This window comes from Dendrobates tinctorius, unplaced genomic scaffold, assembly GCF_039654945.1.
Source record: "Dendrobates tinctorius isolate UK_male_01 unplaced genomic scaffold, ASM3965494v1 ptg000014l, whole genome shotgun sequence".
Lineage (NCBI taxonomy): Eukaryota > Metazoa > Chordata > Amphibia > Anura > Dendrobatidae > Dendrobates > Dendrobates tinctorius.
Window position 1 is genome coordinate 28,402,556 of NW_027361682.1, and position 24,429 is coordinate 28,426,984.

General features: G+C 41.9%; 1 protein-coding gene across 1 annotated transcript in view; it reads right to left on the bottom strand.

Moving 5' to 3' along the window:
* The window catches only part of SDK2 (sidekick cell adhesion molecule 2), a 920,082-nt gene that overhangs the window by 461,706 nt on the left and 433,947 nt on the right, over positions 1-24,429 (bottom strand). The window contains exon 4 of the mRNA XM_073560296.1: positions 4,628-4,787. Within this exon, the coding sequence (XP_073416397.1) occupies positions 4,628-4,787 (160 nt within the window). The remainder of the gene's footprint in view (positions 1-4,627; positions 4,788-24,429) is intronic.

Consider the following 24,429-nt stretch of genomic DNA (forward strand, 5'->3'; position numbering starts at 1 on the left):
ACCTGAGTGCCTGTACTCGAGTCTCTGCTTTTCCTGCTGCAGAGCTCAATGTGGTTTTCTCATTTCAGTACCCTAGATGATTTAGCAAAATAGGTGGAGGCGACCAAAATATTTTTGGTTGAACCTTATAAATGACACGAAGAGAATGAAACCTGCTCATTCACAACCAACTAATATAAATGGAGGAAACGTCAGTGTGTAACCTTTTCTTCTTTCCTCCATTGGAAAAAAAGAATGAAAAACCTGTGATTCCATTCTATCACCGGGGCATTTCAGGCTCCGATTGTGCTGTAAAATAAAATTCCATGGCACTGATGTTGCTGAGCATATGGCTTTCTGATTATCGCCATCCATTGCACCCGCATTCCTTAGACTTTTGCAATTATATTCAGAATTAGCCTTGACCAAATGCTGTCAACACGTTAGACGCTACAATACAATTTATATTCCAAGCATTGCGGGCATTTTTTATTTATTTTTTCCTCTGGAAAGTCGATATAATTCAACTTGTCACGCGGAGCGATGTGCGGTAAGACGGAGGTGACAGACGTTAGCATTAATACTTGTAATTTGCCGAGGCATATGTGCGTTTTTTTTTTCTCCAGAGAATGCCATTTCAAAGCCATTACAAATATGAGGTCAATTCCAAGTATATGGATGTCTTGTGTAACAATGTGTGTTATACAGAGACACGAGGCCGCACATAATAGCTCACAATATTCTCGAAACGAAAGTCGGGGATCAAAGGTCTCTGCAAAACAAATGCTTGTGAAAACAACACCGTCTATTAATCCGTAATGCACAACTAATGTTACAATCTGTTTACCATACTAACAAAGGGACTTCAGAATGATAAATTGTTCCAAAAGATCAGCCAGGGTTATAGCAGGTAGCGATGCGCCAGGACTTGGAGAGAGGAGGGACAGAAAGTGTGCCGATTCTGCAACCAATACAAAATTTGTAATAAAACCCCTTATTTAGTGCACTGGTGACCTCTAGACCTCCACAACACACCTAACAGCTGTCCCCCTGGGTGGTGGATTAGCATGTTGACCTGAAATGTGTTATTCTGAGCCCAAAAAGTAATTTTGCAATAGTCCACGAGGCATAAGAGTTGCAAGGCGCGCCACCATCTAACACATGGAAGTCAGAAGCAGATGTTCCAGAATTACAATTTGAAAACTCAAAGCACATGTTACTTTGAAGAGGTTTGCTGATTTCAGAATTCCCTGTCCTCATCTGCAGTTTGAAACAAAACAAAACAAACAAGATGTGCTTTTCTCGCCCTCCACAGGTCCAGTGTTGAGTCTCCGCCTCTGCTCCCAATGTCTGTTATTGTCTGCAACACTGACGTCACATCGAGAGAGCCTTAACCAATAACTGAAGTCAGCGGCTCTGAGCAGCTTCTGCCATCTACTTGGGCTGATGAGCTAAGCTCACTGATTGACTGCAGCATCGTCATCATGACATCAGAGTTGCAGACAATAACAAACATAGTGAGCAGAGGCGGAGACTCAGTGCCTGACCCGGGAAGGGTGAGAAAGGCAGAGTTTAAAAAAAAAAAGCTATATCTGGGAGACATGGATTTTCTGAAAACAAAGAACCCCCTTTTTTTTTTTTTTTTTTACTGGTACCATATAGATATCCCTAAGGGCACCTTCTTGATGACCTTTGGAACACCTTGCATTACATGTGCTAATCCATTATACAGAGATGTCAACTGTACAGAATTTGTGCAGGATTTAGCCCAATTTTTTGGGAAACAATCATGCTAAATTTGAAAAAAGAAGGATGGGGTTTATTTAAAGTCGGTGTTCTCACACAATAGGGGTGGGACTTGAAGAGAACCTTTCACACCAAATGTTGACCTGGACACACAATGTAATAGTGGATGCAGAAAGGATTAAATTGTTTTTGCTTGGTTTTATCTTCATTTCTCTGTTGTGGAGATATTAGCAATCAATATTAGCACCTAATGAGTTAACTAAACTTAACTTATTAAGCACCAATACTTTGATTGCTAATATCACCCCAACAGAGAGGCAAAATTAAGAAAAAAACCAAATAAGTTTTATTCCATTCTGCAGCCACTATTACATAGTTTGTCTAGTTCAACATGTAAAAATATACGGTAATGAAAGGTTTTCTTTAAGGTTCCCTATTTTACTATCCAAGATATTGATAAGTATATTGATATAGACACTCCCAAAAACAGAAACTTGAAGTGAGCAATTCCTGTAATAGTTAAGCAGGTTTTTAACAATATAAACTTCCCAACCTTCCCATTTTTGTCAGTGAACAAAGCCTCGAAATGTATACAGATACACCTAAAAGTTGGCATTTCTAAGAGGTCTTGTGGGCACATCAAGTTCAGATCTAGGTTAAACATAAAAAGGTAGCCATGAACGAGAATGTAGATTTTGTAAGATTGAGGCAACTTGACTCAGTGGTTAGAACATTTAATTGAACACTACAGTGGTAGTAGATCCACGCCATTGCTTATATGGTAGTGAAAATTGATGTAAGGCTCTTTATAAGGCTGGTTTCACATTTGCGTTTTTTTTCGCGGTAATTTAGCGCTAAATAGCGCATGCGTTTTTTTTTCCTATACTTTGCATGGGATGCGCTTATGTGCGCATACACATGCGTTTGTACGCGTTTTACCGAGCATGCGTTTTTTTGCGGTATGCGCTCGGGCGCACAAAATGCAACCTGTTGCATTTTTTGTGCGTCCGACTTGCCTCAAAAAAACGCATGCGCGCGCAATGCGTTTTTTTACAGCAAGACACCCAATATAAGTCTATGGGTGCGCATATGTGCGCATTGGCATGCTTATGTATGCGTTTTTTTGCACATGCGTTTTTTTTGTTAACCATGGAATTTAGGGGTTTGGATTAGAGTTAGGGTTAGTTAAGGGGGTTTAGGGTCAGGGTTAGGGTTAGGGTTAGGGTTAGGGTCAGGGTTAGGGTCAGGGTTAGGGTTAAGTATGGTTTGGTTAAGGGTTAGGGTCAGGGTTAGGGTTAGGGTCAGGGTTAGGGTTAGGGTTAGGGTCAGGGTCAGGGTTAGGGTCAGGGTTAGGGTTAAGTATGGTTTGGTTAGGGTCAGGGTTAGGGTTAGGGTTAGGGTCAGGGTTAGGGTCAGGGTTAGGGTCAGGGTTAGGGTTAGGGTTAGGGTCAGGGTTAGGGTTAGTTAGTGTTTAGGGTTTGGGTTAGGGTTAAGTATGGTTTGGTTAAGGGTTAGGGTTAGGGTCAGGGTTAGGGTTAGGGTTAGGGTTAGGGTCAGGGTTAGGGTTAGGGTCAGGGTTAGGGTCAGGGTTAGGGTTAGTAAAGTCATGGTTTGGGTTAGTGTGAGGGGCCACCTAATGTTGGAAAAAAACGCAAACGCGGTAAAAACGCACTAAAAACGCATACAAACGCATAAAAACGCTGTGTTTTTTTCATGCATGCTCATAAAAATGCTTGAAAAAAACGCAGCAGTTGTATGCTTTTGTATGCGTTTTTTCAATGCGTTTTTTTGCGGGAAAAACGCGCTGCAAAAAAAAGCAAGTGTGAAACTAGCCTAAGATGTCTAAAATTCAAGCAATAACTATAGGGTATTCTCAATATTGTAGTCTACACCAAACACATCAACAAGGGGCAAAAACATAGAAATGTTGACACCCATTGTGATTCTTTCCATGGGTCAACATGCCAACATACTTTTTCAGTTTTCCAGAAGTTGTGATACATATATTATTTTTATAATTTTTTTTATAATTTTCTAATTTTACTTTTTTTTTTATTGTTCCCATCATGGGACTTCAACCTGCAATCACATGATCATTTGGACAATACACTGCAATACTGTATTATTGCATTGCATTGTAAAATAAATGACCCATCCTCTTTGATGCCCAGCTGCAAGTTGTGCTTCATAGATATACTGACATGGCAGACACAGGGGCATTTGGTTAGGCTTCCGACTGCCATCACAATAGCTTTGGTATCCAGCGATCATGTTTAGGAATCATAGAATCATAGAATAGTAGAGTTGGAAGGAACCTCCTGGGCCATCTGGTCCAACCTCCTACTCAAAGCAGGATTCACTAAATCATTACAGACAGATGTCTGTCCAGCCTCTGTTTGAAGACTTCCATTGAAGGGGAACTCACCACCTCTCGTGGCAGCCTGTTCCACTCATTGATCACCATAACTGTTAAAAAAAAAAATTCTAATATCTAATCTGTGTCTCCTCCCATTCAGTTTCATCCCATTGCTTCTAGTCTTTCCTTGTGCAAATGACAATAAAGATGATCCTTCTACAATGTGACAGCCATTGAGTCACCAGGAGGCTGACTGGTGTCTGAAGGGATATCTTCTCTGATTTCCATCTTTTCAAACACCACTGTCATTATAAAAGAAAGAGCTATAGCACTTGGAACTAGTGTCAATTATATCAGGTGGCAGCTGTATAACCCAGCTATGACCTCTGAAGAATGGAGTTGACTCAGTTCCTGATCCCTTGCTGTATTAGTAGGAACCTGGGCAGAGTGATCCCTGCAGGCACCGTCAGCTCCAACAGTTGCCCGGACTTACTGGGCCCAGGTACCGGACTAAAGTACATGGGAAACTTTATCTCAATAACATACCTGTATTCCAGTGAGAATTTTGTAAGCTCTTTGTGGTCATGAAGCCATTTAAATTCGAGAGGCCAGCTCCCCTCCGCCATGCAGGTAAGAACAAGGCGATTCCCCTCCAGGTGAACTTGACTGCGCACCGGCTCGGTCTTGAAATACGGTGGTACGTCATCTATAAAGAAAAAGAAATATCATGTGAAATCAAGCGGTCAGACATTCTAAAGTTCACAGATCATCAACATTTCGTCCGGCTTCATGCGCTGAGCGGATAGAGAGGCAGATAACCGTGTATGGCCTATATAGTGGCCTCATAATTAATACATGCAGCGCTGAGAATGACGAGACACGGGAAGAGGTGAGAAATGTTCAAATATATTAATACGACAATGTACACACAGAAAGGAGATTTCACCGGCTACAGAAAGAGGAACAAAAGGTCACGGGAAAAGGGCAAAGAGAAATGAAAGCTTGTATAACATCAGAGAATGGCACACACGCGCAGAGATCAGCCGGGCACCGAACCGCAGATCTCGTTAGGGATCTAAACTGAGAACATAAAATGCGATAAACACCACAAAATACCAAGGCTGGGACGGCAGGATACCATGGGAGATCGTATCACACATATATGTATACTACGGTCAACTACAAACAGTGCCATCGTGTTTCAGCATTCAGTTAGGTAAAAGTTATTCAATCCATGGTTCAAGACTAGGAGATAAAGCTTAAAGGGAACCTGTCAGCAAGATTGTGCATCGTAACTTACACACAGTGTCAGGTCGGCACCGTTATACTGAATAAAATGATGCCTTTGTTGATGAAATCCATCTTGTGCTCCTTTTTTTTATTCCTTATTTTCAGTTTTTAGCTAATTATATGCTTGGGTCCTAAGGTGGGGCTGAGGTATATGGTGCTCTGATTAGGTATTCCTAATGCAGACTGCTTACAGGTCACTGCTCCCTCACTGACTTGCCCCCTAGTTTGCATAATGAATATACAGGACTAATGTGTGTATTTGAAGAAAAGCATGTCACTTAATCAAAATAGCGGCGCCTGCACACTTTCTCTTATCGGTTAGTGCCTATTATCTTCTTGTGTTTCAAAGAAAAAAATCACCATCAATATGGATCTGCTGGTGCACCTGCACATTAGCATCTCTCGTGTTCCGATAGATGGTGCTGTGCAAGCACCGCCTCCGGCTCCTTGTTGCTGCAGCCAGAAAAATGTACACTACAACAAAATGGCTACGGCGACAGCGCTTGCGAAGTAGCATCTCTCGGTACGATACATTTAAAGAAGACTTGTCACTCGGCATAAATATATATTTTGGACACAATGCCGCTGTTCTCCTGAATCCGGAGTTGGTTTTCTTCTATTTCTGATCCTCTCTGTTCCTGAGATATGGCCCTCTCGTCCCTGTGTGTAAATCTAGCATTTGTAGCCACCCACTGACAATCACACCCTCTTGGCTATAAGATACTACATTTATAAACAATGAAGATGGGGCAGTTTCATAGGAATGGAAAGGCGCGGGAACAAGAGAAAAATCACACCGGATTCAGAAAAATAGCGGCATTTGCACAAGGAAAAAAAATACAAATGTATGGCCAGTGACAGGTTTTATTTATCCTTGTTAAACCGTATAGACATTTCAGACTGATTTACAGAGTATTTGTCAGTTGCCATAAATATGTATTTTTTTTTTACCTGGAGTAAATGCTGCTGTTCTCCAGAATCCGGTGTTGGTTTTCTTTTGTTCCTGCGCCTCTCCATTCCTAAGATATGATTCTCCTTTCCCTGTAAATTTTTTACGTAATAGTTAAGAATGTGTGGTCTTATTTATAGGAGTCTTCTTGGTGACCACGCCCAGCTGGATAAAAAACCCACTAGAATTATATACAAAGGATGAGGGGGTCATATCTCAGAAAAGGAGAGATGTAGTAACAAACGAAAAGTAACGCCGGATTCAGGAGTACAGCAGCGTTTACACCAGGTAAAAAAAAATCTCAAAGGTTTATATAGTGTACCATTGACAAATCGCTTTTGATGAATCCCGTAGAAAGTTGTCACTGGTGTGTCAGATGCAACAGACTGTCGCTCTGCATCTGGCTGCAGAATGTCTCTGCGTTTGGTATTACAAACGCCGCCTTAAGCCTTCTGACTCATGGACCCAGCGGCAACCTCCCTCCAGCTCTAGTTGACACACCTGGACCTGGGTGTTTATAAATCCCCAGTCTGCTGCAGAGAGTCGCCGGTGATATTCACATTTTTCCCTTGCGAAGGCTTGGAGCTATGGCAGTCGGCTTACTTCCTCTCTGGAGCTGTTTGAGGATGTTTGGTGTTACCTCTCTGAGTCTTCTCAAGCTAAGTTCATACCCCTGGTCTGTCTACCTTTTTGTCTTTAGTTTACAGTGGTGATTGACCAGTGCTCATCCCCTCCCCTTCCCTATCCAGGGCCTAGCTTTAGGAAGATACAGGGCTTAGGTTCCTGCTTTGCGATTGGTGAGGAACCAATTTAGGGATGGTAGGGGAATGAAGGCTGTTATTAGATCTGCCTAGGGGTCTCCACTCACCCTTTTTCTAGTGTCTGGGCTTCCTTCCCCTCATGCCTTCGTGTTGCACTTAGTCTTCCCACACTGTGCATGAAAAAAGTGATGAAACTCATAAGATACATATAAGGATATTCACTATCACAGTTGTCTCCAAGCTACAACATGACTTGATAGTCAGAGACATGATTGGAGTTGTACTTTTTCAACAGCTGGAGACTACTGCTCTAGAATAAATGATTTCCAGTATTCCGTAACCAGAAAGCTATAGGTAGACCTCTATGTGCCTCATGGGTTGCCCTAAGATGATGTACTGTACAGTATACCTTCCCACAGAGATGGTGCTTATTTTAGGTTTATCTCTATTATTCGTACTTATTGATTGTTTGGAGAAATATAATTGAATCAAAAAAAAAGAAAAAAAGAGGCCACTTTTAAATGCAAGTGCTTGAGGTCTATACTTTAAAAAACTGAAAGGCATAAGGATAATGATTTAAAGGGTTGCCACCGCTTCATCATTTTTACTAACACTACATAAAAAGAAACTGTCATCATATACGACTGCCAAAGTGTTACAGAGGATAGTAAAAACTTTTTAAAGATGTCACTCTCTAAAATTTGGAAAATTAATGGAAAAATAATGGAACTGAGAGTGAATCATAGAATCACAGAATGGTAGAGTTGGAAGGGACCTCCTGGGCCATCTGGTCCAACCCCCTGCTCAAAGCAGGATTCGCTAAATCATCCCAGACAGATATCTGTCCAGCCTCTGTTTGAAGACTTCCATGGAAGGAGAACTCACCACCTCTCATAGCAGCCTGTTCCACTCATTGATCACCCTAATTGTAACAAAAAAAAATTCTAATATCTAATCTGTGTCTCCTTCCATTCAGTTTCATACCATTGCTTCTAGTCTTTCCTTGTGCAAATGAGAATAAAGATGATCCTTCTACAATGTGACAGCCCTTGAGATATCTGTAGACAGCTATTAAGTCTCCTCTCAGTCTTCTCTTTTGCAAGCTAAACATTCCCAAATCCTGCAACCTTTCCTCATAGGACATGGTTTGCAGACCGGTCACCATTCTGGTCGCTCTTCTCTGAACTTGCTCCAGTTTGTTGATGAAGAGTCATGTGGGTGGGTAAGTGAAGAGTCATGTGGGTGTACCCGGACTACGGAGAAGTAATGCAGACCCTTAATTGAACTCAGAATATGTCAGAGGCATCCACTACATGCAAAATGTTAAGAATTGTACTGGCTTTGGCTTCATTTGCACACTGTGCTATTACTGCTGGTATTTAATGATGTAGCAATCAAGCCAGGACTGCATGACTCTTGAGGAGACTGGGACCGTCCACCGGACTCTTCACACATCATTTGATGTACTTGCTGCCTTTATTATTCTTTTATGTTGCATAGAGCTTTTCAGATAATTACATTTTCTGAAATCTATTGTCATCCAGTTTAACGCTCAGTTTTATGTTCCTTTTCATTTGACAGTCTGTCTTCTCTGCTTCTGAAATTCTTTTCTAATTTAATGTCCTTCTTGTTCTGGATTTTGTCACTATATTTTCTTAGAACCCCTACTTTTCACACGAATACATACGCTGCAAACCATTACACTTTTTTTTCTCAAACTGAGGCAAAATCTCAGTGTTTTAGCGGCAAGTTTCCGTACTGTGATTTTGGAGAGATTTTGACAATATTAGTTGCTCTTTGGGAGGGCTTATGTTTCATTTGTTCCTTAGTATACTCTTTTTTCAACAGTTTTCCACTCTTCTACCTTTTATTTGCAGTTTCTAGACCCTCAAACTTCCAAACCACTGAACAATATGAAGTCAGAATAAAGTTGATTGTGGAAGCTGGACATTTTCGAATGTTGCTTGTAAGAATAAAAAAAGTAAATTTATCACACCAGCGAATGCTTCAGTGCCGAATTTGTCAATGCACACCTTCTTTTGTGCAATAGAACAGCTACCTGCAGTCCCATGTAATTTAATTGCTTATGATTTATTATATTACTTCTGTAAACTAATTTTTTTATCTTTGCAAATTTCAATAAAATTAGTTTACAGAACTAATATAATAAGTCATATTATATAACTTTATGACTTTGGTTTGTATAAAGGAGTAGATTTTTCTATATGGAAGATAAGACATGAGGGATCATCAATAAATAACAGTGAGGAACCTTATGTCTCCTACCTGTGCTCTCATCCATTAAATAGCACTTAATCCAGCACCCAATTTATGCTTCCATCATCAAGTGGAGGAGCCGGTGTACACCCCAGAAAGCTTTTATTTCTTATTCCACATCCCATAATTTGCGACTCATCGGTAAAGATTCTCAGTATGATATCATAAATTGTTTCATTGTCCACCATTGCCGGGCTCTGGCCCGATGCGTGATTACCTTTTCAAATAATCCTTGGCCCAGCGTGGAGCTAATCCTCTGTAAATATTGCGGGGGAGATCATCAGACACACCGGGCTCTCTGGAGGAGCACCACTTTAGACAATTACTATTCACTTTACATCTTATCCCTCGATACTAAAGTATTGTCCTGCATTGTGTTGTAAAGAAGGTGCCCGACATCTTTGTGAGATGATATTGAAAATGAACCAATTTCATGGCCGTCCGCCACTTTTGCAATGACTTGTTAGCAAGTGGGGTCAATGGAAATCATCTTTTACTGAGAAAAAAAATTAAAGCATCTAATTTTTCACAAAAGTCATATCTGAGTTGTGCTCCCCTTGGTTTGGGTCTCCCTTTGCACAAGTAATAAACCAGGTGCACATTTAGGCTATGGCTACACAGCAACAATGACTTTGTAACGTGTGGATGGTAATATTAGATTACGGAATTGCATCTAGTGATTGTCAGTCTGAACGGCCTGTAACCCACGAGATAATGCGCCCACGATACAACTTCTCAACCTGAAACATTTTCGGTGGCACTTGACTTGTTTATCAGAAACCGTAAATCATATGTGACCTCGACTTGAGCCTCATTCAGACATCTGTTTTTCATGGATAGAACACTTAGTCACTATAGCCTATGGGGCTGATCACCTATCCGGGTTTAGTTGCAGACCATATGTTAGCAAAAAAAAATCAGGTTGACATTCTTTTTTGGACTATGCTAGGCTTCATTCAGATATCCCTTTTTTGTATGTAAGAAAAAAAATTCAACTATATTGAGTTTGATTAGTGCTTGATCAGTGTGTGGTCCAAGTGTCATCAGTTTTTCTCATACATAGAGAAAAAAAAATTCTCCATTTTCTCTTCTCTGACAGGCCATTCACAGGCCTATAGACCTGCATTGCCAATTTTGATCCGACGCTCGGATCAAAATCTGACCAATATTTTCCACAGGCCTATACAGTGGGTACGGAAAGTATTCAGACCCCTTTACATTTTTCTCTCTTTGTTTTATTGCAGCCATTTGGTAAATTCAAAAAAGTTCTTTTTTTTCTCATTAATGTACACTCTGCACCTCATCTTGACTGAAAAAAAACAGAAATGTAGAAATTTTTGCAAATTTATTAAAAATATCAGTTTAATTAAACACAGCTGGACTCCAGTGACGGAGTAGAACCATCACAAGGAGGCTCACAAGGAAATGGACAGCATGTGACTTAAATATGAGTGTCTGAGCAAAGGGTCTGAATACTTATTGACCATGTTTTTCTTTTTTAATACATTTGCAAAAATCTCTACATTACTGGGGTGTTTTCAGTCAAGATGGGGTGCAGAGTGTATATTAATGAGAAAAAAATGAACTTTTTTGAATTTACCAAATGGCTGTAATGAAACAAAGAGTGGAAAATTTAAAGGGGTCTCAATACTTTCCGTACGCACTGTAAGTCCAAAGAAAAAAATCGGACATGTGCACAGCCCTATAGCATATCACAGGTACGAGTGGTATCCATGCAAAAAAAACGGATAGCACCCATACATGAAAACTGACGTCTGTATGAGCCTTAACAAAAGAAAAATTACCCAAACAAGTATATAGGTCTGTGAAAATTAAGGATCATCCAAGTGCAATCTATGTGCTGTCCATTTTACCACCAAGGCCTCATTCAGACATCAGGGGTTTTCTCCCATGAGAAAATTGGTTAAGTTTAGTCAGCGATTTGGATCAGAATTTAATCAGAGTTTGGTAAGAGTTTCATTAGTTTTTCACTGATAAGGAAAAAAAAATTCTCCACCTTCTCCTATCTATCAGTCCATTAAAATGCATACAAATGATATCAAATTTTTTCACAAACCCATACATTTGCATTGATGGTTTTGATCCAACACTTGGATCAATATCGGACATGCCTGTGTGATTTGCAAGGACCACTAGGCCCAAGTAAAGCATAGGACATGTGAATATCCCCGTAGAAAATGATAGGTGCACAAAAACACAGATAGCACTTGTATGAGAAAAACTAACGTATTAATAAGGCCTTTTACGTCAGATAAACTTTCCAACTAATTATTATTTTTTCCCTAAATTCTGGAAATATCTCCTATCTCCTCTGGAAATTCGCAATCAGTTAATTTCTCTTGCGGGTACACTGAGTTTTAAGAGCGGACTTTACCCATAGACTTGTATTTGAAAATCCGAAAGTAAAAAATGCACGTAATTCACAAATGGCTATAAATAAAGTTTTGCCAAAGCAAAATACCAGGAAGTATCAAAAATAACGCAGCTTTATTTAAAATATGACACACCAAACAGAGACAAAAATTGTGTCATAAACTTCACGATAAATAACAAATACAATGAAAAAAACACAAGAAACCTAATTTACCTATTAGGTGCAGAAAACCTTCACCATCAAAAACTCACCACATACTCACAGTGGTAACATAGTCTCAGGGACATATCGATCGCGGTCGTAGAGGTCGCAACTGGGCCCAAGCAGGTGAGTGGCCTGTTGACACCAGTGCAAGTTTCAACTGGATGTGCGCACTCAGACACACATTCAGCTGAAGTGTATTGTGGCGCCGAGACCCTCCTGGTCTGTGCACTGCAATACATGCTGCCGGCCAATCAGAGACCAGCAGCTGACGTCAAAGTGCACATGACTGGGGCGCATGGCAGTGACGTAATGCGCTCCCGTCACTTGCAAGTTGAAGTCAGGTGCCGGCTACAGAAGAGAATGGGGTGAGTGGAGTGAGGGTAGTAGAATCATTTATTTTTTTTCTATACATTCAAGAACAGAGGCAGAGTGGGGGACACATAACAGGATGGGATATACAGTGGGGCAAAAAAGTATTTAGTCAGTCAGCAATAGTGCAAGTTCCACCACTTAAAAAGATGAGCGGCGTCTGTAATTTACATCATAGGTAGATCTCAACTATGGGAGACAAACTGAGAAAAAAAAATCCAGAAAATCACATTGTCTGTTTTTTTTTCATTTTATTTGCATATTATGGTGGAAAATAAGTGTTTGGTCAGAAACAAAATTTCATCTCAATACTTTGTGATATATCCTTTGTTGGCAATGACAGAGGTCAAACGTTTTCTGTAAGTCTTCACAAGGTTGCCACACACTGTTGTTGGTATGTTGGCCCATTCCTCCATGCAGATCTCCTCTAGAGCAGTGATGTTTTTGGCTTTTCGCTTGGCAACACGGACTTTCAACTCCCTCCAAAGGTTTTCTATAGGGTTGAGATCTGGAGACTGGCTAGGCCACTCCAGGACCTTGAAATGCTTCTTACGAAGCCACTCCTTCGTTGCCCTGGCGGTGTGCTTTGGATCATTGTCATGTTGAAAGACCCAGCCACGTTTCATCATCAATGCCCTTGCTGATGGAAGGAGGTTTGCACTCAAAATCTCACGATACATGGCCCCATTCATTCTTTCATGTACCTGGATCAGTCGTCCTGGCCCCTTTGCAGAGAAACAGCCCCAAAGCATGATGTTTCCACCACCATGCTTTACAGTAGGTATGGTGTTTGATGGATGCAACTCAGTATTCTTTTTCCTCCAAACACGACAAGTTGTGTTTCTACCAAACAGTTCCAGTTTGGTTTCATCAGACCATAGGACATTCTCCCAAAACTCCTCTGGATCATCCAAATGCTCTCTAGCAAACTTCAGACGGGCCCGGACATGTACAGGCTTAAGCAGTGGGACTCGTCTGGCACTGCAGGATCTGAGTCCATGGTGGCGTAGTGTGTTACTTATGGTAGGCCTTGTTACATTGGTCCCAGCTCTCTGCAGTTCATTCACTAGGTCCCCCCGCGTGGTTCTGGGATTTTTGCTCACCGTTCTTGTGATCATTCTGACCCCACGGGGTGGGATTTTGCGTGGAGCACCAGATCGAGGGAGATTATCAGTGGTCTTGTATGTCTTCCATTTTCTAATTATTGCTCCCACAGTTGATTTCTTCACTCCAAGCTGGTTGGCTATTGCAGATTCAGTCTTCCCAGCCTGGTGCAGGGCTACAATTTTGTTTCTGGTGTCCTTTGACAGCTCTTTGGTCTTCACCATAGTGGAGTTTGGAGTCAGACTGTTTGAGGGTGTGCGCAGGTGTCTTTTTATACTGATAACAAGTTTAAACAGGTGCCATTACTACAGGTAATGAGTGGAGGAAAGAGGAGACTCTTAAAGAAGAAGTTACAGGTCTGTGAGAGCCAGAAATCTTGATTGCTTGTTTCTGACCAAATACTTATTTTCCACCATAATATGCAAATAAAATGAAAAAAAAAACAGACAATGTGATTTTCTGGATTTTTTTTTCTCAGTTTGTCTCCCATAGTTGAGGTCTACATATGATGTAAATTACAGACGCCTCTCATCTTTTTAAGTGGTGGAACTTGCACTATTGCTGACTGACTAAATACTTTTTTGCCCCACTGTATATAAATATTAGGATGGGGCATAGATGAGAGACATTACTACATAATGGGGCGGAGGAGCAACTTGTATGGGATTTGGAACGCTTCAAGGGCCCATACATCTGACCAAAATGTGGGGGAGGGGGGTTCCAGGTCCAAATCTTATGTCGGGCTCAGGTCCAAATCTTATATCGGGCTCAGGTCCAAATCTTGCACCGGGGCCCATCGGACTCTAGTTGTGCCACTGCAAAGTCTTATGGTGGAGTTTTTCCTCGTACGATAGTACGTGTGGGCCAGCTTTAATATATAGTCTTCACATCACGATGAATTCCCTTGTCCTGTCTTAAAGATCATCTTTGTATGACTAGATGGGTCACTTCCTACTACAAGATCAACATCATCTACTGCTGCAAATCAATCATAACTGGATACAGAATCTTCTATCGCTGCCTGCACACAACTATGAAAAGCTAATAATTAAAGATAAACTTAGACCCAAGAGTATGTAACGCAATGATGTCTTCATCTTAAGATGAAGCCTTCATTCCTCTGCCTGATCTAATAGTGAGCTCTTGGGACCAGTCTATTCTCTGATCTGTCGAAAGTCATGATCTCACTATTCTCTTAAAAAAAAAAAAAGAAAAAAGCTATTAGAAAAGCCATTGACAAAATCTACATTGGCTCTAAGAGAAAACCCTTTCTGCACCTAACCTGCCACAGGACGTGATTCATACTCGGATGGTATGTATATTTGATGAGCTCAGGCTGGCCCCGGAGCAGATCGCAGCCGAACAAACTCAAAATTGTCAACTTAAACGTTTTAAATGTTTGATGTGCGCACTCCACACTCGGGGAAACCAATCACCCACGGCTTATACATCCCCGGCCCCACCAGGAATTATTAATCAGAAGCAAGATATTTTACAGGAGCCGGGGAGCTGAATTGTTCGCAGGGTAATTCATGTTATTGCAGTTCTTTAAAATAGAATCATCCGTGTGTTAACTCTCTCAAGCACATGAAAAAACCAGGAAAAAAAAATCAGAATAAAATATTATTTGCCTGGCTCCATCTTTTTTTACCCATTTTTAGGTTTTACCACAAAATGCATTATATTTTGCATTATGATGAAACGAATGGCCATGATGCCATTAATTCTCATCATATTATTTTAATTCAGGCACCACCTTTTAAGGGGTCCACTCTGAGACCCGCCTGAAAAAGCACAATAAAGCTATGTTCACAAGAAGCATTTTTGCTGCGCTTTTTAATGTAGACAAAAAACCTGATTTCTTTGCTGGAAAAACCTTGTTTTTCAGTGTTTTCGCTGTGTTTTTGACTCAATTTTGCAGTATTTTTTTGTGTGCAGATTACATGTGTATTTTGTCTACATACAGTGCATGTTTAATAAAGTTAGTTTTTTTCAACAAAAGTGCTTAAAAAATGGTGAAAAATAAGCTTTAGAAAAAAAAGCAGTCTTCTTGAAAAGCAAGGTGAGTTTGCCCACTTAAAGTGGTTGTACACTACTTTAAATTAACCCCCCAATGTATCGCCCCGGGGCCCCTAATGAATTTTGTAAATACCTCATGTTGCCTATACTGCCTGTGAGCGGCGCTATCCATGGCCGCTCACAGGAAGCACGTGACCCAGCACTGACGTCACGACAAGTGAGGCGTGACTCAGCGCTGGGTCCCCGCGGTGGCTGCTGGGTTGTGGGCGGGGTTACCCCTGCGTCACACCCAGCATCCTCTGCGCGCTTTCTCAATGAATTGGCGTGCGGTGGATGCCGGGTGTGATGCAGGGGGATAACCCATAACCCCGCCCACAGCCTGGAAGCCAGCACGGAAGGAGGAAGATGGACCCCCGGCTGCTGCCAGCACTTGTCAAGACGTCAGCGGAAGCAAGAGTTGGCTACAGCCGGGGGGTCATGTGCTGCCTGTGAGCGGCCATCGATAGCGTCGCTCACAGGCAGTATAGGCAACATGAGGTATTTACAAAATTCATTAGGGGCCCTGAGGGAAACATGGGGGGGTTAATTTAACTCCTTTACCCCCAAGGGTGGTTTGGACGTTCATGACCGGGCCAATTTTTACAATTCTGACCACTGTCCCTTTATGAGGTAATAACTCTGAAACGCTTCCATGGATCCCGGTGATTCTGACAATGTTTTCTTGTGACATATTATACTTCATGTTAGTGGTAAAATTTTATTCAACTAACTTGCGTTTATTTTTGAAAAAAATGGAAATTTGGCGAAAATGTTGAAAATTTCGCAATTTTCCAACTTTGAATTTTTATGCCCTTAAATCACAGAGATATGGCACACAAAAAACTTAATAAGTGACATTTCACATATATTTACTTTACATCAGCACAATTTTGGAACCAAATTTTTTTTTGTTAGGAAGTTATAAGGGTTAAAAGTTGACCAGCGATTTCTAATTTTTACAACACCACTTTATTTTTTGAAGTCACTTTGAGGGGTCTATATGATAGAAAATACCCAAAAGTGACACCATTCTAAAAACTGCACCCCTCAAGATGCTCAAAACCACATTCAAGAAGTTTATTAACCCTTCAGTTGCTTCACAGGAATTTTTTGAATGTTTAAAAAAATGAACATTTAACTTTTTTTCACAAAAAAATTACTTCAGGTCCAATTTTTTCATTTTACCAAGGGTAACAGGAGAAATTGGTCTGCAAAAGTTATTGTGCAATTTCTCCTGAGTACGCTGATACCTGATATGTGGGGGGGAACCACTGTTTCGGCGCATGGCAGAGCTCAGAAGGGAAGAAGCGCCATTTGACTTTTTCAATGCAAAATTGGCTGGAATTCAGATCGGACACCATGTCACGTTTGGAGAGCCCCTGATGTGCCTAAACAGTGGAAACCCCCCCCCCACAAGACCCCCCAAGGAACTTATCTAGATATATGGTGAGAACTTTGAACCCACAAGGGCTTCACAGAAGTTTAACGTACAGCGGTACAGTTAAAAAATCAAAAATGATCTTTTCACCCCCAATTTTTATTTTCCCAAGGGTAACAGGACACTAAAAGTTATTGTGCAATTTGTCCTGAGTACGCTGATACCCCATATGTGGGTGTAATCGACTATTTGGGCGCATGGCAGAGCTCGGAAGGGAAGCAGCAGCCATTTGACTTTTTTGGCTGGAATTGAGATCGGACACCATGTCGCGTTTGGAAAGCCCCTGATGTGCCAAAACAGTAGAAACTCCCCACCACAAATAACACCATTTTGGAAACTAGACCCCCCAAGGAACTTATCCAGATGTGTGGTGAGAACTTTGAACCCCCAAGGGCTTCACAGAAGTTTATAACGTACAGCCGTACAATTAAAAAATCATATTTTTTTCCACAAAAATAATCCTTTCACCTTCAATTTTTATTTTTCCAAGGGTAACAGGACCCCAAAAGTTATTGTGCAATTTGTCCTGAGTATGCTGATACCACATATGTGGGGGTAAACCACTATTTGGGCGCATGGCAGAGCTCGGAAGGGAAGCAGCGCCATTTGACGTTTTTGGCTGGAATTGGGATTGGACGCCATGCCGCGTTTGGAAAGCCCCTGATGTGCCTAAACAGTGTAAACTCCCCACAAATTAGACCATTTTGGAAACTAGACCCCACAAGGAACTTACCTAGATGTGTGGTGAGAACTTTGAACCCCTAAGGGCTTCAAAGAAGTTTATAACGCCCGGGCGTGAAAATAAAAGAAATCATATTTTTTCCACAAACATGATCTTTTAGTCCCCAATTTTTTTATTTTCCCAAGGGTAACAGGAGAAATTGGACCCCAAAAGTTGTTGTCCAATTTGTCCTGAATATGCTGATACTCCATATGTGGGAGAAAACTACTGTATGGGCACATGTCGGGGCTCGGATGGGAAGTAGTGACGTTTTGGAATGCAGACTTTGATGGAATGGTCTGCGAGTGTCATGTTGCCTTTGGAGAGCCCCTGATGCACCTAAACAGTGGAAACCCCCCACAAGTGACCCCATTTTGAAAACTAGACCCCTTAAGGAACTTATCTAGATGTATGGTGAGCACTTTGAACCCCCAAGGGCTTCACAGAAGTTTATAACGCCCTTGGCGTGAAAATAAAAAAATAATATTTTTTCCATAAAAATGATGTTTTTGCCCCCAATTTTTTATTTTCCTAAAGGTAACAGGAGAAATTGGACCCCGAAAGTTGTTTTGCAATTTGTCCTGAGTAGGCTGACACCCCATATGTGGGGGTAAAAAACTGTTTGGGCGCATAGCAGAGCTTGGAAGGGAAGGAGCACCATTTGACTTTTTCAATGCAGAATTGGCTGGAATTGAGATCAGATGCCATGTTGCGTTTGGAGAGCACCTGATGTGCCCAAACAGTGGAAACCCCCCAATTCTAACTCCAACCCTAACTCCAACACACCCCTAACCCTAATCTCAGCCCTAACCCTAGCCCTAACCATAGCCCTAGCCCTAACCCTAGCCCTAGCCCTAATGGGAAAATGGAAATACATTTTTTTAATTTTATTACTTTTCCCTAACTAAGGGGGTGGTAAAGGGAGTGTGATTTACTATTTATAGTGGGCTTTTATGTTTGGCAGCTGTCATACGCTAAAAGACGCTTTTTATTGTAAAAATAGTTTTTGCATCACCCACCGAGTCATGTGGGATCTTATTTTTTGTGGGACAAGTTGACGTTTTTATTGGTACCATTTTCGGGCACGTGACATCTTTTGATCGCTTTTTATTCTGATTTTTGGGACGCAGAATGAACAAAAACCAGCATTTTGGGGGGTGCGTTTACACCGTTTCGTGTGCGGTAAAATTATTCTTTGGGTCAGTACGATTACAGCGATACCTCATTTATGTCTTTTTTTATGTTTTGGCGCTTTTATGCAATAAAAACAATTTTATATAAAAAATAATTATTTTTGCATCGCTTTATTCTGCGAGCTATAACTTTTTTATTTTTTCACTGATGATGCTGTGTGGTGGCTCGTTTTTTTCAGGACAAGATGACGTTTTCAGCGGTACCATGGTTATTTATATCCGTCTTTTTGATCGTGTGTTATTGTACTTTTTGTTCGGCGGTATGATAATAAGGCATTATTTTTTGCTTTGTTTTTTATTTTTATTTTTTAATGGGTTTGCTAAAGGGGTTAACTAATGGGACAGTTTTATAGGGTGGGTCATTACGGACGTGGCCATACTAAATATGTGTACTTTTATTGTTTTGTTTTATTATTTCCAAAAAATGAATTTATTAGGGAATATTTTTTTTTTTTAATTTATTTAGCGATTTTTTATAAATTACTTTTACACTTTTTTTTTTTTTAAACTTTATTACAATGTCCCAGGGGGGACATAACTGTCATGTGACAGATCGCTGATCTGTCATATCATAGATTGCTGTGACAGATCAGCGATCTGTCACAGGCAGTGCTGCAGGCTTCCACATGCCGGCGCTTTGCAGGCATGAGGAAGCCGCCTCCCTGCAGCCCCCCGAAGGTCCCCGCCGCCATTTTGGATCCGGGGACCTGCAGGGAAGGAGGCCCCCACAGCAGCGCTGCACATTGCGCTGCTGCGGGGGTCTCAGGGAAGCACGGAGTGAGCCCCCTCCCAGCCGATGCTTCCCTAAACCCCCGGTACACTGCGATCGTGTTTGATCGCAGTGTGCCAGGGGTTAACGTGTCAGGCGCGGTCCATGAGCGCCGCTGATCGCTATGACGTACTATCCCGTCCATGGGCATAGGGGCCTGGGTTCCATGGACGGGATAGTACGTCAGATGTCAGAAAGGGGTTAAAGCAGTGGACAACCCCTTGAAAAAATAATGCCAAGGTATATGCAGTCTGAGGCCATGGTCACATGTTCAGTATTTGGTCAGTATTTTACATCAGTATTTGTAAGTCCAAACAAAGAGTGGAACAATCAGAGGAAAAGTATAACAGAAACCCGTCACCACTTCTGCATTTATCACCCACTCCTGGTTTTGGCTTACACATACTGATGTAAAATACTGACCAAATACTGAACGTGTGAACGGGGCCTTACGTTGGTCCGTCAAGAAAAAGTATTTTTCAGTTAAACTTTAGCGATTTAGAGAAAATCTTGGTGCAATGTTGAAGAAGTAGCTCCATCTCATAAAGTGATGGCCGCAGAGAGTTTTCTGAAGCTTCTGTTTGGCAGCTGAACCATAAACGTGCAGTAAGTGGGCCCCCACCACAGCCTTAGATCTTCATATGTTATTTATTAGTGATGAGCGAGCATACTCGTTACTCGAGTTTTCATTGGGTACTCGGGTATGTACCAGTATCGCGGGTGTTCGAAGTGAAATACAGTATGTCCCTCCACCATATAGCAGCTGCGAAAAATGTGGGGATTGCCCACGGTAACAGCCGTGAACATGCCGACATGGGGACGCGAATATTTCACTCGAGCACATGCAATACTGGGTACGTACAGTCCTGCTCATCGTTGTTGTCACCCATGAATTTTACATACATAATGTGGAATATCTCCTGAAAAAAATGAACCAAGTGAAACAATTTTTTGGATAGAGAACTTGTGTTAAATACAAAAGAGCAAATGATAAATAATAACGTAAAACAAAAAATCAATGGGAGGGAAAAATAGAAAAACATAAAGATTGCTGTGACTCTGATATTGGCACCTTTACATTAAATTAGTATGGAAACCCATTTTGATTCGCCTGTGGTAAATCACAAATGAGAATCAACTGTGATCAATTGTTGGTGCCCATGTGACATGAATTAGCCAATGATTGATGACTTCAGCGTTTTAAAAAGCTACATGGTAGGCCCTATTCTTTGTCACAATGGTGAAGACAAAGGAGCTGTCTGAGGACATCAGAACTGCTATTATTAGCAAACCCAAGGCTTACAAAGGGTATAAGGCCATCTCCAAAGTCCTTGGTATCCCAGTTTCAACAGTATGCAATGTTATTAAGAAGTTTGCCAAGCATGGAACTGTCAAGAACCTCCCTGTACATGGGGGAAAGAGGAAAATTGACAAGAGAGGTCTTTGAACGTTGGTGCGAATGGTGGAAAAAAAACACCACGTCAAACATTGAAAGACCTAAAGGCCAACCTGGAACAGTCTGGAGTTATGGTTTTAACAAGTACCATACGCCGCACATTAAACCAAACAGAGCTTTAATGGGCGAAAGCCAAGGAAGAAACCATTGCCAAAGAAACGACATAAAAAGGAAAGACTGATCTTTGCAAAAGAGTACCTTGACAAACCACAATCCTTCTGGGAAAATGTTCTGTGGACAGATGAAACAAAAATAGAGCTTTTTGGCAAAGCAAAGTGATGGTATGTTTACAGACAGCGCAGTGAAGCTTATAGGGAATAGAGCACCCTACCAACAGGTAAACATGATGGAGGATCCATAAAGCTGTGGGGTTGCTTTGCTGTGTCTGGTACTGGAAGCCATGATCGTATCACAGGAATCATGAAATCAGGAAATTATCAAGAGATTTTAGAGCAAATGTTCTACCCAGTGTAAGAAAACTTGGTTTGTGTTGAATATCATGGGTCCTAAAGCAAGACCATGACCCAAAGCACATATCCAAAAGTACACAGGAATGGTGGAACAAGAAAAAATGGACTGTTTTAAAATCACCATCAATGAGTCCCGACTCCCGACCTCAATCCCATTGAAAATTTTTGGGGTGAGCTGAAATCTGTCATCGGGAAAAAGAAACCTGCAAACATTCAAGAACTTGATCAAAGTGCATAGGAAAAGTGGGAGAAAATACCAGCTGATGAGTCCAAGAACTTTATAGATGGCTACAAGAAACGTTGAGAGGCTGTCATCAATGCCAAAGGGTGTGCAACGAAGTAGTAATTAGGGGTGTCTTTATTGCTGCACATACTGTTTATTCAGGCTTTTTTTTAAATTGCAACATGTACGTTGAAAAACAATGATTTATTGTTGTATTACTTTGGACCAATAATTAAAAAATACTGAGGATATAACTTTGGTACATTCCCATTTATTTCTGCAGATATTGTACCGTCTATGAAAAATATGAAGGGGTGCCAATAATGGTGACAAGCACTGTACCTGAGCACATGATGCAAACTTGAGTAACAAGCACACTCGCGTATCACTATTAATTATGCGTTACGCAATGATCTCATGTTGCTCCCAACATCAGAGCCACATAAGGCAGAGAGGAGAAAGAGGAATTAAGACTTCCAAGCCAAAGTCCTGCTTAAAAGAGAACTCGTCACTTACCATGAATATGTAATTTTTTACCTTGTGTGAATGCCCCTGTTCTTCTGAATTCGGCGTTGTATTTCCTTTGTTCCTGAGGTGTCGCTTCTTTTTGCATGCATAAAAATCTATTCTTATTTGCCAAATGGGTGTTGTCCTAAATGCCTTTCTTTGAGCCTCTTCTTCAGGACCATGCCCAGTTGGCCAACATAATTAGATTTATATATACGGACGAGGAGATCATATCTCAGTAACGGAGAGGCGGAGGTGCAAAAGAAAAACAACGCCAGATTCAGGAGAACAGTAACATTTATACTAGCTAAAAACATAAATACATATACGATTTGGCTGAGCATGCACATTATCTCAATGGGGAGAGAGCAGTATGTGGCTATCGGATACCAATGGTGGTGGCAAATCGCCAATGGGGATAAAAAGGAATCAGGCGTTGTAATACAATATGGTGAGCTCTTCTCTCCCCCAACATCATATTACTCTAATGTGCATTGGGGCTTTTATATTCAGCACACAGGGTAACATTGGCCGATGATGACCTCCAGTTTTGCAGGGTTACCTTCTGGTTAGCAACAGAAGACTGTGGAGCGTTGAACATGTAAAAGGCAATGGTCGGGTAGACTTGTATGCAGGGCCGGCGTTATGGGCAGGCAGACCAGGCAGCTGCCTAGGGCCCCCGCTCCTCCAGGGGCCCCCAGCCAGCGGCACATCACACAGCCGCTATGGGGCCCCTGTCAGGCAGGGGGGCCCGCCTGCCCCCAGCGCCGACTCCCGCCACCGCCACATTGAAGGAGGCAGTGATGGAGGAGAGAGCGTCAGCTGACGCTCCCTCTCCCATCATTCCCCGCTCTGCCTCTGACACAGCGGGCTCTCATTGTGTGCCAGACAGAGCAGGAGGAGACAGGAGCAGCCAGCAGTGCGGGCACAAGGAGAAGGTAAGGAGAGTTTTTGTTTTTTTTTTTAAATCAGTGTGAGTACTGGACTGTGGGGTCATGCTGGGGGGGGGGCTATATACCATGCTGGGCTGTATTATACCATGCTGGGGGGGGCTACATACCATGCTGGGCTGTATTACACCATTCTAGGGGGGCTATATACCATGCTGGGGGGCTATATACCATGCTGGGCTGTATTACACCATTCTGGGGGGACTATATACCATGTTGGGCTGTATTATACCATGCTCGGCTGTATCATACCATGCTGGGGGGGCTATATACAATGCTGGGCTGTATAATACTGTGCTGGGCTGTGTTATACCATTTTGGGGGGGCTATATACCATGCTGGGCTGTATTATACCATGCTGGGGGGGCTATATACCATGCTGGGCTGTATTGTACCATACTGGGCTGTATTATTAAATTCTGGGGGGCTATATACCATGCTGGGGGGGCTATATACCATGCTGGGCTGTACTATACCATGCTGGGGGGCTATGTACCATGCTGGGCTGTATTACACCATTCTAGGGGGGCTATATACCATGCTGGGGGGCTATATACCATGCTGGGCCGTATTATACCATGCTGGGCTGTATTACACCATTCTGGGGGGACTATATACCATGTTGGGCTGTATTATACCATGCTCGGCTGTATCATACCATGCTGGGGGGGCTATATACAATGCTGGGCTGTATAATACTGTGCTGGGCTGTGTTATACCATTTTGGGGGGGCTATATACCATGCTGGGCTGTATTATACCATGCTGGGGGGGCTATATACCATGCTGGGCTGTATTGTACCATACTGGGCTGTATTATTAAATTCTGGGGGGCTATATACCATGCTGGGGGGGCTATATACCATGCTGGGCTGTATTATACCATGCTGGGGGGCTATATACCATGATGGGCTGTATTATACCATTCGGGGGGCTATATACCATGCTGGGCTGTATTAGACCATGATGGAATGTATTATACCATTCTGGGGGGGCTATATACCATGCTGGTCTGTTATACCATGCTGGTCTGTATTATACCATGCTGGGCTGTATTATACCATGCTGGGCTGTATTATACAGCCCACCATGGTACACAGCCTAGCATGGTATACAGCCTGTATACCATGGTGGGCTGTATTATACCATGGGGGGCTGTATACCATGCTATGCTGTATACCATGGTGGGCTGTATACCATGTGGTGCTGGGCTAT